This window comes from Ovis aries, chromosome 18, assembly GCF_016772045.2.
Source record: "Ovis aries strain OAR_USU_Benz2616 breed Rambouillet chromosome 18, ARS-UI_Ramb_v3.0, whole genome shotgun sequence".
NCBI lineage: Eukaryota > Metazoa > Chordata > Mammalia > Artiodactyla > Bovidae > Ovis > Ovis aries.
Genome location: NC_056071.1, coordinates 16,838,230 through 16,856,333, shown reverse-complemented (window position 1 = coordinate 16,856,333; position 18,104 = coordinate 16,838,230). Strand labels below are relative to the sequence as shown.

At 41.9% G+C, this 18,104-nt stretch overlaps 1 protein-coding gene across 17 annotated transcripts in view; it reads right to left on the bottom strand.

Annotated features, from left to right (window-relative positions):
* AGBL1 (AGBL carboxypeptidase 1) overlaps positions 1–18,104 on the bottom strand; it is a 1,135,995-nt gene that overhangs the window by 608,193 nt on the left and 509,698 nt on the right. For all 17 annotated transcript variants that reach the window (XM_060401589.1, XM_060401588.1, XM_060401580.1 and 14 more), the window contains one exon: positions 16,423–16,552. In XM_060401589.1, the coding sequence (XP_060257572.1) occupies positions 16,423–16,552 (130 nt within the window). The remainder of the gene's footprint in view (positions 1–16,422; positions 16,553–18,104) is intronic.

The following is an 18,104-nucleotide window of genomic DNA, read 5'->3' as shown; positions in this document are numbered from 1 at the left end:
ATTGTGCCAAACATTAGCATTAGGAGAAAGTGGATGAATTAGGTATGTGTGTGCTCAGTCACTCAGTTGTGTCAGACTCTTTGCAACCCCATGGACTGCAGCCCGCCAGGCTCCTCTGTCCATGCAATTCTCCAGGCCAGAATACTGGAGTGGGTAGCCTTTCCCTTCTCCAGGGGATCTTCCGCACCCAGCGGTCGAACTCAGGTCTTCCACACTGCAGGCAGATTCTTTACCATCTGATCCACAAGGGAAGTATATATGGGTATTGCCTATTTTGGGAACATTTCTAAAATTATTTCAAAACAAAAATGAAAAAATTATACAGCATAATATTTAGTTAAAATCTAGAATGCAAAGTTAGTTTGTTTCAACATCAAAAATAATTAAATGTGATTCACTACATTTATAGACTAAAGAAAGAACTAATATGATAATCGTAATAGATGGAAAAAAATGTTTGATACAATTCAATACCCATACAGGATCAAAAAGTAACAAACAATCTTATAAGATAGGCTCAAGGATATATTGTACAACACAGGGAATATAGCCAATATTTTGTAATAACAGTATGTGGAAAGTAATCTATAAAATTGTATAAAAATAAAAAATGTAAAAAAATATGAATTTATAGACAGAATTTCCTTAACCTAAGAACCATTACTTAAAAAACAGTTAATAGTATAATTTTTGATGAAATATTATGCTTAATCCCTGTATTCGGGAAAAGACCTGGCACTAAGATTCAATTGTAATTGATGGTATAATTGAAGAAAAATAAAAATAAACACAAGAGAAAAAAAATAGTATAAGATTTTAAAATAGTAAAGAAAATTGTCTTTTATCTTCCTATATAAAGATTGCTAAATGCAGAATATAAAAAATCTATACATACAAACTATTGCAAAATTGCAGGGAAGAATGTCAACATATAAAAATCAAGTTCATTTATAAATACTATAAATGTACCTAAAAAGTCTGAAGTTTAAAACAGCATTTTATATGCCATGAAATATGAAATGACCAAATAGTCAACATTTGCTGGATCATAAAAAAACCAAGGGAATTCCAGAAAATTACTTAACTTCTATTTCATTGACTACACGAAAACCTTTGACTCTGTGGATGACAAAAAAAGCTCGGAAAACAGTATTTAAAATAGCATAAAAGCATGAAACTCATAAGAATAACAGACATTATTATTGGTAAAATAATACATAAATTGATCAATAGAGAAAAGTAGATATTCCAAGGAGAGTCTCACGTCACTTGATTCATGACAGAGTTCACACACTGATACAGTGGGAAAGGACGGTTTTAGGAGGCTTGAATTCCCATGTAAAATATATAGAAAAATAGAAGTAAATATTTATCCTCATAAGTATCCACATAAATTATTATAGATTCTAACATGGAAGATAAAATAATAAAGTCACTTGAGGGAAACATAGGTTACTATGTATGACTTTGGAGTTGGGAAAGAGTTCTTAATGAGGACGAAAATAAGAACTAAAAATAAATAAAAACATTTAAAAAACTAGATACATTCATTGAGAATTTCTTTTGAAGCAAAAACACCAGGAGAAATGTGAAAAGGCAAACCAAAGAGTGAAACAATATATGTGCAGTGTATATATCCAACAAATGATTCATCGAGAGTGTATACACGTATCCATAAGAAAAAAACAAGCAACTCAAATTTTAAACGGACAGAAAAAGAAGTTCCAAACGGCTGTTAAGCAAATGAAAATGTAATCAGCCTCAGTCAATATCAAGGAAATATAAAACCACAGTGAGATGTGACTGCACCTAATGTGTTATTAGACTCCTAACATCATGAAAAGAAAACAGCGGAAGTGGAACTCTTGAACCCAGCCTGTGGGACTATGTTGCCATATCGCTACTATAGAAAACAATTTGGCAATGTCTTCTAAAGCTGAATATACACTTATTCTAGAACCTGCCCAACAGAATTGCATGCATTGGGCATGAGAAGATAGCAAGAATATATTGGGTTGAACAAAAAGTTTGTTTGGGTTTTTCTGTACCATCTTAAGGAAAAAACCTAAACAGAAATTTTGGCCAACCTATACACAGCAGCACTATTTTTCATAGCCTAAATCTGTAAGCAGTAGAACTGATTAATAAATTGTGCTATAATCATTGAACAAAATACCATCCAGGACTGAGAATGGAAGAACAAGCTAGATATGAAAGAGCACAACCGTATGATTTCCTTTATATGACATTCAAAAATCATTCAGCAAAACTATTACGCTGAAAGAAGTGAGAATAATGTCTGTACTTGAGGGCAGGAGGACATTACATTATGGCCTCGTGTCTGGGTTGTGTGTGGTGTTCTGTCTCTTGGTTTGCTTGACAGTTACATGCTATGTTCATTTTGTGAGAATTTATCAAGCTGTAGAGGTGTATTCTGTGTACTTAACATTAAAATAGGATGCATACACACGTCTGTGTTTCAAAGAGACAGAAGTTCCAGAATTTCGTTGAGGTATTTCCTCACATTTGTTCCTTAGTTTCTAGAAATGTAGTCTTTATGTAATAAGTTAAGTACGCAGGGTAGGTAACTGAAGGTGCTTGTCAAATTTGCTAATGATACAGAATTGAGACCTCAGATATGCAGATGACATCACCCTTATGGCAGAAAGTGAAGAGGAGCTAAAAAGCCTATTGATGAAAGTGAAAGTGGAGAGTGAAAAAGTTGGCTTAAAGCTCAACATTCAGAAAACAAAGATCATGGTATCTGGTCCCATCACTTCATGGCAAATAGATGGGGAAACAGCGGAAACAGTGTCAGACTTTATTTTGGGGGGCTTCAAAATCACTGCAGATGGTGACTGCAGCCATGAAATTAAAAGACTCTTACTCCTTGGAAGAAAAGTTATGACCAACCTAGATAGCATATTCAAAAGCAGAGACATTACTTTTCCAACAAAGGTCCATCTAGTCAAGGCTATGGTTTTTCCTGTGGTCATGTATGGATGTGAGAGTTGGACTGTGAAGAAGGCTGAGCGCCAAAGAATTGATGCTTTTGAACTGTGGTGTTGGAGATGACTCTTGAGAGTCCCTTGGACTGCAAGGAGATCCAACCAGTCCATTCTGAAGGAGATCAGCCCTGAGATTTCTTTGGAAGGAATGATGCTAAAGCTGAAGCTCCAGTACTTTGGCCACCTCATGGGAAGAGTTGACTCACTGGAAAAGACTCTGATGCTGGGAGGGATTGGGGGCAGGAGGAGAAGGGGACGACAGAGGATGAGATGGCTGGATGGCATCACGGACTCGATGGACGTGAGTCTGAGTGAACTCTGGGAGATGGTGATGGACAGGGAGGCCTGGAGTGCTGCGATTCATGGGGTCGCAAAAGAGTCGGACATGACTGAGCAACTGAACTGAACTGAACTGAACTGAGGGAAGAATGGGATTCTTAGTTGGTGCTAGTTGTAAAGAACCTGCCTGCAAATGAAGGAGACATAAGAGACATGGGTTCAATCCCTGGGTCAGGAAGATCCCCTGGAGGAAGGCATGGCAACCCACTCCAGTATTCTTGCCTGGAGAATCCCATGGACAGAGGAGCCTGGTGGGCTATAGTCCATGGGGTCACAAAGGGTTGGACACAACTGAATCTGCTACACACACATGCATAGAGAGTAATAATGACCTTGGATCAATGAAAGCACAGTAAACAAGGAAGAGCGGAAATCATAAGTGGCAAAAGGAGCCGAATTCATAGAAACTGAAATGCTTAAAGTAGAATAAATGCATCTCCTACAGTTAGATGCAAACAGCGGCAAAAGGAAAGAGACATTCAGCTTAGCAGTAGGTTTTAAATGACAGTTTGCTCAAAATGAACCAGTAGCCATGGATGTCAAAATTAATCATAAATTGCTTCTGGAGAAGTTAAAGTGGTCATACATTAGTAGAGCAATCAGTCTGATGTACCTCACTACTGGTCAATTTATATCTAATACAGTGTTTTTCAATTCTGAGTGTAGCATTTTAAAACAAGCTAGGATGCCTCAGTAAATTGAAATCAGAAAGTCAGGGAAATGGGAATGTTTATAAACATAGTTCAGGCTTCCCAGGTGGTACTAGCAGTAAAGAATCCACCTGCCAATCCATGAGACATAAGAGACCTGGGTTTCAGTTCCTGGGTCAGGAAGATGCCCTGGAGGAGGGCATAGCAACCCATTCCAGTATTCTTGCCTGGACAGTCCCATGGACAGAGAGCCTGGTGGGCTACGACTGAAGGGACTTAGCATTAATGCACACATAAACACAGATCAACTAACAACACTGGAGATGCTTACTTACCCTAGGGGGGAAAAAGGTCAGTAGGGTCTAGAGTAGCCCTCCAAATTTATAAATTCTCCCATCTGGAGCATGAATAAATATGCTTGCTATCATTTCAAATGGCAGAGGAAGGCAAAAGGGAGGAGAATATGTACCAAGGAACTAGATTTCAGTTGTTGAATATTTAGTATCAGCAAGAAATAACTTTCAGTGGCTATAGATGTCCTGCAATGCAGTGTCACACTTTTAAAAACTTCTGTTCTCTGGAAATATTTTAGCTAAGGCCAGATAAATTGCTATCAACAATGTTGTTGGTTGAGAAGTTAGATGAGATGAGCCTGTTTTCTGGTATCTGATCAAGTGCTTTAGTTTACTGATTGAGTAAGAAGCTGTTGATACCAGGAATGACCCGGAACATGCAGGGTGCATGCATGGAGCCATAAATAAACACACATATGCAAGAAAGATAAAAAGGGCAAATAGGTAGATGGTCTCAGTCATAATGGGAGAAGATGAAAGCTAATTCTTGAAGAGTAGGTCAAAACTGATAAGGTGTGGTAGTTGATGGGCTATGTAAGCAGGGAAGAATGCAGAGATGTCAGGACCGATATCTGGAGTCAAGGTGGTTGGGGTCATCCGTGAGGTGAGAGTTTTAAGAACTAAAGGACTTGAAGATATTCTTGATAAATTTACCTTCTTTCTCTTCTCCCCCGTCTCTCTTAATTGTAAATAAGAGGAAGCTACTGGGCTTCCCTGGTAGCTCAGAAGGTGAAGAATCTCCCTGCCTTGCGGGAGATCTGGATTTGACCCCTGGGTGGGGAAGACTGCCCTGGAAAAGGGAACGGCTGCCCAGCCCAGTATTCTTGCCTGGAGAACTGCATGGACAGAGGAGCCTGGTAGGCTACAATCCACGGAGTCAAAAAGAGTTGGGATCAACTGAGAGACTAGCACTTTAACTTTAACTTTTTCTTCAAAAAGCTACTATTTTATTGGGGGAAATTTTTTTTATTGCATTGTGAATTTCCTGTTAGCAGAGAAGTATTTTAGGGTTTTTTTTTTTTCCTCTTCAAGAAAAAAAAAAAAAAGGAATTTTATTATCGAGGGGAGGGAGGAATCCTTGACTCATAGTTTCAAGTTAAAATCTTAGGAGAAAATAAAATCTCTCCGGCTTCTAGACATCATTGAGCTGTGGGTGTTCCATACAGAGTTGCGAGGAGGGGAGTTGGTCCAATGACAAGACAAAAATAATGAAAAAGCAGCGGAGAAACAGTGAATGAGCAGAATAAGTTGGGTTGTAAAGGCTGAGATGATTAGGCAAATGTGCAGAGAAAAGCAGAAACCAGAAAATGTGCCCGCAGAAGGGGAAAATGAGAGACTCACAGAAGTGTCTAGGGTTTGGGTATTTTCCAGCTCTGGTTAGCCCTTATTCGACTAGTTTAAAATTGCCACCTTGGTTTACTTAAGCAGGTTTCCATTGTTTGCAAAAAAAAAAAAAAATCCCCTAGGCCAGTGCTTCCCCATCCTGTCTGTGCACTGGAATCTCCTAAGGAGATTGTAAAAATATCAATGCCTGGAGCCCACCTCCAGAGATTTTGATTTAATTGGTCTGCAGTGACACCAGGGTGATGGGATTGTTAAAAGTTTCCCAGGTTTTTCTAAATGTGCAGCCAGGGTTTAGACCCACTGCATGGGTCTCGAGTCCGGAGCAGAGGGTCTGACATGCCACGAAGCAACAGAATAATCTGGAGGACTGGTTGCATCATAGACGGTGGTCCACTCCCCAGCAATGTGGCTACTGAAGCAAGTCTGGGTGGGACCCAGGTGTTCCTAACATATCTAACAACCCCAGGTGACACTAATGCCACTGGACCTGGGGCCATGCTTTGAAAGCCTCTAGAGGAACCAATCAAATAATTGTTCAAGGTTTAATCCTCTGCCATCATGAACTTCCCACCAAGTTTTATCTTTCACGCCTCAGTTTCTCCCTGTGAATAAACACCCACCATTCCCATGAAAAGTGTGCAAACAAATTAGGACTATGTCTTAGCAACAGATTTCTCAGTTGAACCAGAAGCTATGCCTCTGTGGTGACAGGTGCTCCTTAGCTGCCGAACTCAATTGGAAAAAAATAATTATATTTTTTTCTGATACTTCAGATTCTGAAAGCTGACATAAATGATAAATTATAGACCTCTTCACCTGTTGGAATGAGCTCTGCTCTGCCCTAGGAGTTCTAGTGGCCCCTCAAGATTGAAAATAAAGGAGATGGAGACATTGATCTACTTATTGCTCAAATGACATCCCTAAAAATAAAGGCACATTAGTTATAGGAAACATGTGTTGCTCTACATTGCAGGGGGGCAATTACAAGACAAATTATCAAGTTATTTCAGTTAAGGAAGCTTTTTTCTTTCCGATTGGATGACTTAATACTCGTCTACTTCCTTTCAGTAAAAATCTGTAATAGGTAAGTGGGAAATGTGCCCAGTCATGACACTCTAATATCCATGCATTAATAAATGGCCCTATCTTGCTTATTCATCAACTGGATTCAACAAATATTTGCTGGATGCCTGCACTGTGGCAGGAGAAATTAAAATTTTAATATAAGGCAATACTGCCCTCAATAACAATGACAAGAACAACAGTAGTTAATTTATTGGAGACTTACAATGATTCAGATACTGTGCTAAACATTTAATATAGATTATCTCATGATGAAGTAGGTGCTATAATTATCTCCTATTTTGTAGCTGAAAACTTAATTGCAGGGAAAAAAAGTAACTTGCCTAGGCTTGCTCAAGTTCACACTACTGTTAAGTATGTGAGCAAATAATCGAACCCGGGTTTGCTCTCATCCAGACTTAATGTTTTAAAACACTTTTTAGGTCGATATTGCCTTTTCCAGGAGCTGTTTTACTGGGATGATCCCACAAGTGAATGTTGCTGTTAAGTTGCTAAGTCGTATCCTACTCTTTGCGACCCCAGGGACTGCAGCATGCCAGGCGTCTCTCTCCTTCACTATCTCCTAGAGTTTGCTCAAATTCATGTCCATTGAGTCAATTATACCATCCAACCATCTGTCACCCCCTTCTCCTCCTGCCCTCAATCTTTTCCAGCATCAGGTTATTTTCCAATGAGTTGGCTCTTTGCGTCAGGTGTCCAAAGTACTGGAGTTTCAGCTTTAGCATCAGTCCTTCCAGTGAATATTCAGGGTTGATTTCTGTAGAATTGACCGATTTGATCTCCTTAGTCCAAGGGACTCACAAGAGTCTTCTCCAGCACCACAATAGGTGAACATATTACTGTCAGAGGAGAAAGACACACAGTTCCTGTGGGAACCCAAATAAGGACAAGCTGTACAACTCCTGGGATGTCTTCCACCATGCACTCTAAGGAATGGCACCCCTGAAGTGCATGATGTGGTGGGATTCTTTAGGGGGTGATACCTAAGATGAGCTCCACTGAATGAGAGCTGTCCAGGCAAATGGGAAAATGAGAAATGGCTATGCACATGAAGAACTGCAATCACTAAGAAGAAGGCTATAGAGTGAAACAGAGTGGACCCTGGGGACAGGCAGAGGTGGGCAGTGATCAGATCCCTGATGTGCACACTTATCATTGCAGGATGTTTGGGCATTTTCCCAAAGGTGGGGAAGGAGCCATACAAGCATCGTGAAAGAGGAGTCATGCGCTCAGGTCACCAGAACTGGAGTAAGAAGGAACTGCAGGAGGACTTCCCCAGCAGGGGGCATCCCCAGTGGCTCAGATGGTAAAGAACCTGCCTGCAATGCAGAAGACCCAGGTCCAATCCCTAATCCAGGAAGATCCCCTAGAGAAGGGACTGGCTACTCACTCCAGTACTCTTGCCTGGAGAATTCCATGGACAGAGGAGCCTGGCGGGCTAGTTTCATGGGGTCACAAAGAATGGGATGCGACTGAGCAAAGTGACTTTCCCTGGTGGCCTGGTAGTTAAGATTTCACCTTCTGATGCAGGGTGTGTGAGTTCAATCCCTGGATGGGGAGCTAGGATCCCACGTGCCTGAGGGCCGTGAAACCAAAACATTTTTTTTTTAATGAAAAAAAAAAAAAGAAGCACTATTGTAACAAATTCAATACAGACTTTATAAATCATCCACTTCAAAACAACTAACAAAACACAACAAAGAATGAATTGCAGGGCCTGAGACCAGGCACAAGAGATGGCAAACACTTACTTTACGGGAGAAAATGTAAGTATGGATAGAAATGATGTTTGGTGAGAGAGTAAGAAAGTAAAATCTATAGGAATTAGAGACTAAATGGATTCACAGGCTCAGTGAGGAAGAGGTTAAGAATGATACCTAAATTTTCAGATTACGTAAATAGGCAATATGATGTGCTTTTCCCCAAGGCAAGGAACTTGGGAGAGATGTGGATTTGAAGCTCTCGTTTAGTTAAGTTTTGTTTTCTTTGAGCCAGTGTGGTTAGTTTTACACTTGTTCACCCTGAGCTAAACTGATTCCCTTGTGCCTCACTTCCTTCATCAGCAAAGTGTATACTGTGGATTGGATTACGATTTTGAAATCAGACTCCCATGCGTCTCCCTAGTACCTTTTCCAATGAATTCCTGTCTGAGCTAAATTGCAAGGTTAATTTAATTCATGCAAACGTGTGTTCCATCATTTCTTGCTCAGCAAAGAGGCTATTGAGGGCCCCATTACTATGCTGCTCACACACCTCCACCATCTCGCCCTCCATTCCTTCATCCCACCCTGGGTCCTCTATAAGCTAATTGGGCACCTTGTTCCAGGGGTTACTCTCCTGTCATCTCAAGCCCATCTCTCCTAGCCATTCCCCGACCCCCATGGCTCCGCTGTTCCTGACTGTTTACTGCTCTGTCTGCCAGCTTTAGGCTGCTGTGTTTTCCATTCCTGACATCTGGGTCTTGTTCCTGCTTCCTGGCAGCAAGACCTCCACATAATTTATACCCTTGCCACAAGAAAATGAAGGTGAGGCTGAAGCTCGAAGGAGGCTAATGCTGGGGAATGTGATGGAAATCCAAAACCACGATGCTTCCAATTAAACCAAACAAGTCTCACTGTAGCCCTGGAGATTCCAGCCCGAGTACAATGCTTTGCAGACAACATTCAGCCCAGGTTCTTGAGTGGAGTAAACCTCTCTAGGAGAGAAATGCTATCAGTGGCATGCTTAGTTATCCAAAACCCTGTTTGCAAGACCAGATTTCCCAGTCCTTTTACTGACAGGCATGATCTCTTCTTAGCAAGGGATTCATCTGAGTTGTCAGCAACACCATTCATGTCTGAGGCTAACCGCAGGGGGCATGTGCAGAATTTATTCCTATCAATACCTAAAAGAGGCAAGGTGAGGGTGAGGGTTGGCTTCCCCAGTGACTCAGCTGGTAATGAACCTGCCTGTCAATGCAAAAGACGCAAGAGATGCAGGGTTGATCGCTGGGTCGGAAAGATCCCCTGGAAGAGGAAATGGCAGCCCACTCCGGTATTCTTGTCTGGAGAACTCCAGGGACAGAGAAAGAAGCCTGGTGGGCTACAGTCCACGAGGTCACAAAGTGTTGGATAGGACTGAGCAAATATACAAACACAGCTGAAAGAGCATCTGATGCTCTTTTCTTTTTCCCAGAGTGAGAGATTTTCACTTAAATTGGGCCGTTATGGGTCAAAGTTCCAACACGATCTTAGAAAAGCAGCCTTACTTACACATCAGCTTTGTCCACCTCCAGTGGCTAATTTGGGGTGAAATTTTTCCCATTTAACTCAGCAGAAGGCATCAGTAACTAATGGGTTATGAGATTTCTCACAGCGGGACCCTTTATTAAATATTATAAAATGCTGCTGGAAGTTTTCTGCCATTCCAGAGTTATGTATTATAATGTCCTTCTTTCTAAAATAGCTCAATTACATTGACAAAGCCCATGCACATTATTGCAACATCACGCAGTCTAAAATGTGGCTTTGTTTTGGATGTAGCACCATTCTAGGAACTAATAATGATTTTAATCTCTGCGGTTTATTTAAATGTTTGATATGTGCCAGTCACACTGTTAAGGTTCATGACATACATGTTTAATCAGCATAAAATTCCTGAAAGGAGGCTTTCATTCAAATTTACAAATGAGGTTCAACTTAGTATTGTGCTAAAGTTAAAGGAGGTTAAATGACTAGCACACAGCCACTCAATACTTAATCTTTATTCTGGTAGCGCGGGAACAATTTTAAATAAAAAAATATGGGATCAAATTATTATTATAATTTTTTTTTTTTTTTACCCAAGACCTCCATATTTTCTGTTGCTTGTTTCCTTTTTGGTATGGGGATTTTTTTTCCCCCTACTTTATCCTCGAATACAAAAACAGGAGAATTCTAGATTCAGTACCTTAGCCTGAGTCAAAGAAAATAAGTAACTGTAACACATGTTCCTCTGCTACTTCTGAAGAATAAAGTGGAGATAAATAAATTGTGTGTACAGCGTACCTTTAGGTCCTTGGAGACAAGGATTTAGAAAGGGACATGCCATTTCTTCTTTTCCTCTACTTCGGTGCCTTTTTTAAAAAGAAGCTGATGAACTAAAACCATATGCCAGAGGGACAGAATAAGACCAGCAAAATAATGTTAGTAGCTGAAAGTTCTGTTTCATTGGGCCCCAGAGAAGGATAAACCCCAAATACGCCCTCCCTATCCCCTGGTAGAAGGCAGCCTATTTTGTGTGAGTGGTAAATGGAAATCAATGAGCTGCTCACGGAGCACTGCAATCTCTTTACCAACACGCATTCAAATTCTTGTCTGAGAAGTCCCATGAACAGAGGAGCATGGCGGGCTACAGCGCATGGGATCGCAAAGAGTCAGACATGACTGCGCACGTACGCACGCACACAGCAAGCGCCAAGGGGATGGAAACTGATACCTCTCCTAATTCTGAAGCCCAGATGCTTTGCAGCAGGACAGAGACCAGGCAGCTACAACACAGCTCTTCAGGAGACACTGCTGGCCTAGGTTCCTCGGAGCTTGCTGGAGCCTGAGCTTTCCTCTTCTCCCCCAAGCCATGTCCTACTGCCCCAGGGCGACATGTTTCCTGACCCCTGTGTGGAGCTCCTGAAGATGAACATTTCAATGCCTCCTATTAGTTGATTGTAAAGGCTGTCTGCTCTTCTGGGCTTCTCCACTTACATACCTTTTCTCTGACTGGAGCCTTCTGATTTCTAACAAATCTCAGCCCCTCTACTCTGTTCTGGCAAAGATAATCTTCTCTAGATTGACTCACATGCCTTTGTGCTGGTCAATTTTACTTTGAACATCCTCCTTTATCTCCTAGCTACATTTCAAAGCTCTGTGACTTTGCTTTGATTTTGTTAATTCTAAAATAAATGGAAATGGCAGTATGTACAAGCACAAAACTTGAAAGAGTTTTGAGTCAAAGTTCCCTCCTGGCCCCTCTTATTTAATCCCCTTCTAGAGGAAACCACTGTTCTGGTCTACTCATCTTAAACTTTGTATAAATAGAAGCATAGAATATGTACTTCTTAATGTCTAACTTATTTCACTAAACATGTTCCTGAAATTGGTCTGTGTTGTTGAGTATATCTGTAGTTGATTGCTACTGTCTTTAAGTTTTTATTGTTGAATTGTATTCCAGTGTATGAATATGCCAACAGTGTGTGTTTCTGGGCTTTTGGATCCAACATCTGCAGCATATTTCCTTATCTTCTAACAAACAAGAGAGACATAAAATGGAAGTTCAGGACAATAGGAAAGGGAACATAAGATAAGTGTGATGTGAGAGCTATGCCATTAGTTAATAAAAACTTCCTTTCTTTTGCTCCGTCTAGTGACCTTCAAACACAGAAAACCCACCAAGTCTTCAATTTCACAAGGAAGAATATAAAAGAGTCCATAATCAGTCCTGTAGACCTTGAAAGAAAGAATGTTTCTCTACTAGTTTATTGTTAGTGCAAGAAAAACCTTTAGTCATCATTCAAGTACAACTCAAATGGTATCTTCAGTCTCTAGCATTTCCATAACCTTAAGGGAGAAGACTCTTAAGAGTCCCTTGGACTGCAAGGAGATCCAACCAGTCCATTCTGAAGGAGATCAGCCCTGGGATTTCTTTGGAAGGAATGATGCTAAAGCTGAAACTCCAGTACTTTGGCCACCTCATTGGAAGAGTTGACTCATTGGAAAAGATTCTGATGCTGGGAGAGATTGGGAGCAGGAGGAGAAGGGGATGCCAGAGGATGAGATGGTTGGATGGCATCACCGACTCAATGGACATGAGTTTAAGTGAACTCTGGGAGTTGCTGATGGACAGGGAGGCCTGGCATGCTGCGATTCATGGGGTCGCAAAGAGTCGGACACGACTGAGCGACTGAACTGAACTGAACTGAAGGGAAAGTTACTCAAGCCCTCATTTGTGTTCCTACAACTCACAGGAACCTTGGTTTCAGTTTTTACTGAAAAACTTTGTTTCATTCTTTACTGCATGGGTTTCTTCACAGACTTGACTTCACTTTCTACCAAAGAAATTATACAACTCCTTAAAGAAAGGTACCTTCTGGCACCTGGCACAATTATTACACCCATGATGTAAATGAGTATACAAGTGGATGACTGCCTGGATGGATGGATGGATGGGTGAATGGATGGATGGGTGGATGGATGGATAGATGGATGGATGGATGGATAAAAAGTTGGGTGGATGGATAGATGGATGAATGAATGGATGGAAGGGTAGATGGATGAATCGGTGAATGGATGAAACAATATGTGTAGAGGGCTGTATTGCTTATAAACTGAATGAACTGTCTGGTCTTTTGCAAGCTCCAGAAGTATCATGACATTGCTTTCTCCACCTCTCCTGCATTCTCATTAGTCCCAGGAGTTTATATCATTCTACCTGCCAATATGCAAATGTCTCAGTACCATCTAGAGCAGGTAGAACCTGCTAGCCATCAGAAATGGGCTTCCTAATGCTTTGAGAAATATTTCCATAAGAGTCAGTGCTTGTGTGTGGAGTTACTGTTAATCTACAACCATGTAGCTCAGGAGACAATCTTGGCTCAGTGGAAGACTTCCAAGTAAAGGACAGGCCTGAGTACTGAGTGAGTGACAGTGCCTCTGCCGTCAGCAGGAGGCTGCTTAAATATAGCCACACAGGTAACTGAAAGGTGATGTTGGGCCTAAGGGGGAGCTTTGTAATGCTTCAAGCGGCATCTAGTGCTCAGCTGTTTCTCACCCACCTCTCAGATGGTCCCAGCAGGAAACGAATCTGTGACTGTCATGTTTACAGTTAATTAATGTTTATTTATATTTTTAAACAAGGCTTTCACCTACCATGCTTTAAAATAAATGTTCTGCTCTTCAATTAGAGGTTGTCAGAGCGGAGAGGAATCCTGTTTGTTATGGATGGAATGTGTGTATGCTTAAAATGCGTATCAGGGTGGAAACTCTTTTTCTGTACGTCTCTCTCTCTCTCCTCCCAGAGGCTGAGGCTTCCTACTTAGAGAGACATACTTTTCAAGATCTTGACTTCAAGACTGGGGCTCTGCTGTGCATGAGGCCCCGGGTAGGGACTTTCCAAGTGGTGCTAGTGGGAAAGAATCCAAGCCAATGCAGGAGATACAGGTTCAATACCTGGGTTGGGTAGATCCCCTGGAGTAGAAAATGGTAACCCACTCAAGTATTCTTGCCTGGAAAAGTCCATGGGCAGAGGTGCCTGGCAGGCTGCAGCTCATGGGGCAGAGTTGGACAGGACTGAGCACGCACATGCAGGCCATGAAGTTACTTCCAGAGGGTAGACAGCAGGTTACAGTGTCTCCTTGGATGGAGAATTAGCATGAAAACATGGCACATTTTGACCAGTGTAGAATAAGTGTTCTTAAGGGAAAAGCATGTGCTTTGTCCTTTCGCAATAAAGCACTGACTCAACAAGCCTGAAGTATGTAAACCCTATATTCTCCAAAGAAAGGTCTGACCCTGGACTGGCTCCTGGGAGCTCACCTTGACATCTGCGGAATATCCTGATAGATAAGAGTGTCTTTCTTTACCTGGGACCTTGGGCCACGTTAGAAGGTTTATGCCACGTGAAATATGGTGGGGTTCTTGAGCCACAAAGTGTCAGCTTGACCTCTGAAGAGCCTGGAGACTAACTAAGATTAGCCACGTGGACACCAAGGCTACAAAATGACTCCTGAGGACTTCCCTGGTGGCTCAGTGGTTGAGAACCCACCTGCCAATGCAGGGAATAAGGGATTGATCCCTTGTCTAGGAAGATCCCAATATGTCTCGGAGGAGCTAAGCTCACGTGCCACAACCACTGAAGCACGTGCAGCTAGGGCCCATGCTCTGCAACGAGAGAAGCCGCCACCGTGAGAAGCCCGAACTCTGCAATTAGAGGGTAGCCCTCACTTGCCGAAACTAGAGAAAGCCTTCACAGCAGGAACAAAGACCCAGCGCAGCCAATCTATAACGACCCTTGATAAAAACCCCGGTGGCTCAGGGGAGCGTCCTTGTCTGGCAACATTCTCCCTGTGATCACACGTCATAGATGGAGAATTAAGCATTGTCCACGCAACTGCCCTGGGAGCAGACACTGGACTTAACATATCCCTCAAAGAGTAAGTGATGAAGAGAGAAGGGGTTCCCGGGTAGAAAGCCAGATCGAGTCTACTTCCTGGTGATGCCAGGGAAATCATCTGACCTGTTAATGTTTTTGAGGTTCAAGTCAGCTTCTAAATTAGACATTCATCCATTGTTTCACCAGATACTCATTGAATGTGCCACTGTTTTAATCATATAGTGTATGGTCAAAAAGTGTTTAATGGTGGAGATGATTGTTTGAATTGGTCCATGTGTGAGCTTCTGCAAATTAGTTTTAAGCTCCTTCCATGAGGTAAGCACTCTAAATCTGTACATATGCCCTCTGCACTTTTGCAGATAGATATGTTCATAGTTTGTAGCCCATAAATGATTATTTTCATACAGTTACATGGCTAGTATTACCTCCTATCTTATCTTGAGCCTAAGCCTCTGAATGTTGTTTTTCATTGGTTGCTCATTTACTATAAGCTCGAGAGGAAAGCCTACGTATGAAAGTGCCTAGAACGGTGATAGAATCATCTTTGGAACTTAATAAGTACTAGTTGAATATGAATCTGAACATCTAGAGAATATTTTACTATATCATAAGACATATACATTTTCTTTATTGATGAATAACTGGAAAAAAAAAAAAACTAAAGACCCAGGAAATGGGATGAAATACAATTATTTGCCCAGTTTTCAGCAATGAATATTGAACTCCTGGTTTGCTCTTGTTGTCAGTTAAATGGTTTCCCAAAAAGATACACTCAATCTGTAATTCCCAGTACCTATGTATGTGACTTTACTTGGAAAAAGATTCTTTGCAGATGTAACCAAGTTAAGAGGAGCCCATACTGAATTAGGTGGGCCCTGCTTCACTGTGGGCTTCCCAGGTGGCTCAGTGGTAAAGAATCTGCCAGCCGATATAGGAGATACAGCTTTGATTCCTGTGTTGGGAAGGTCCCCTAGAGAAGGAAAGAGGAACCCACTCCAGTGTTCTTCCCTGGGAAATCCCACAGACAGAGGAACCTGGTGGTCTACAGTCCATGGGGTCACAAAGAGTGAGACATGCCTGAGCATGTACACATTAGTCCAGGGACTGCTATGCTAAGAAAAGAGAAATTTGAACACAGACACACAGAGAGTGAAGATGGCCCTCTGAAGACAGAGGCTTGTGCTCCCACACGCCAAGGATGCTAAGGACTGCTGGCAATCACCAGAAGCTAGGACGAGGCAATGAAGGCTTCTTTCCCAGAGTCTTTGGAGACATTAGGGGCTGCTGACATCTTAATTTCCAGACTTCTAGACTCCAGAAATGTGAAACATAGACTGCTGTTTTTGTTGTCTTTAATCTATACAGTTGTGGTGTTCTGCTATGTCAGCCTTAGGAAATGAATATGCCCCCTCACAGCTTGGCATACACAGGTCTTGGGCTTGTGTCTGGTTTTCTCCCTGGCTTCTGTCCCCGGAAGGTGGAAGGAGCCAGCCAAGAGTGTGGACGCAGAAGGAAGTGACTCACCGTGGGTCTCCGACCGATGCTGCCCAGGTAGTGGAGGAGTCCTTTGGCATGGTAGATTGTGGGCTGCAGATGAGCGCTGGGAGACAGCCATTGTCTGTTCAAGTCCTCCCCTCTCAGTGAGCATCTGTGACTGCGGGAACAAACAACAAGCAAATAAATACACATTTAGAGGAAAATAACTTGAGAAAATAAAGCTTGAAAAGACAAACAATTAAACTAATGAATCCGACTTCCTTCTGACTTCTGCTCAATTGGCATCCTTTGAAGATGCCCAGAAAGATGCAGATCCCACTGTGTCGTGATTATTCACAGCTCCCCAAAGAACTGGAAACCGCATTTAACTTGAGTCAGGGTCACCAGAGTTTGAAGATGAAGTTTGGGAAATATTGTTCTCTGCTACCTACTTCCGAGGAGAACAAATTCAATAAATTTCTCTAGACTCTTCAGTGCCACAAATAATCATTATTAATAATAAGTTGAGATCAATATATCATGCTGGGCATGTTACATATGATCTTTCTAGCTGGCCCAATAATTCTGCCAAGTGGATATTATTGCACCCCAGTGAAGACAATGACACTTATAGAAATGGTTAAATAAATGTCGCCAAATCACATAACGTAGAGTTAGGCTTTCCATCCACGTCTGTTTCCGTCTGAGAAACAGCATAGGGTCTTTCTCCTATCACGTTAACTCCACCCTATCCATATAGATGCCGCAGAAAGCTTGACATTTACTCAGAGAGCTGCAGGGTCATTTTCAGAGACATCATCATGGATTATTAGCTCTAGAAATGAGTTCAAAAATCATACTTGTCCTCATTGGGGAAAAGAGGATGTTCACATTTGAAAGTATCAAGTCTCTCTACAAAGGTGATGCAGCTGGTTAGCGAGAACAGTGACTGCCATTCAGAGGGAAGGAAGCTGAGATGTTATTTATTCAATAGGCTGACAATCAAGGTACCAGAGATTAAGAGGAAGAAGAGCAGCATCTCCGTCAGCTGGTCCTCCCAAGCTCCCCACCCCAATCCCTACTACCACCTCCTGCTGCCCTTGTCCTTCTCTTTTTCCAAACATACTTTTATTTAATTATTTATTTTTGGCCGCCCTGAGTCTTTGCTGCTTTGCAGGGAGAGGGTGCTGTTCTTCATTGCTGTGCGAGAGCTTCTCGTGACCTGGTGGCTTCTCTGCAGGGAACAGGCTCTATGTGTCCTGGCTTCAGTACCTGCAGCACGTGGGCCCAGCAGTTGTGGGGCGTGGACTTAGCTGCTCAATAGTTTGGAACCCACGTCCCCTGGATTGGCAGACAGATTCTTTACCACTGGGCCACCAGTGATGTCCTACCCTTGTCTTTCTGTGCTTCAACTTAATCAAACTGCACACCACTCTCCCTGAAAAATTGTGCCTGCTGGTCTCATTGCCAGGACTCCCCAGAGCTTCATCCCTTACCTCTTCAACATTCAGGGGTCAGTTTTTCAGGGAAACTTTCCCTGATCCCCAGACCCTTATGTTCTGCTGCTACTAAATATATTGCAACACCATCCTCAGAGTTCTCATAGAATCTTTTTCAACAGTTTTTATTCAACTTATTTTTGTTTCTTTCACCTTTGTTGTTAAACTGTAAGCTTCCTGGGGACAGAAACAGTTTCTTTGTTACCATCTAGACCCAAATATAGAAACTGT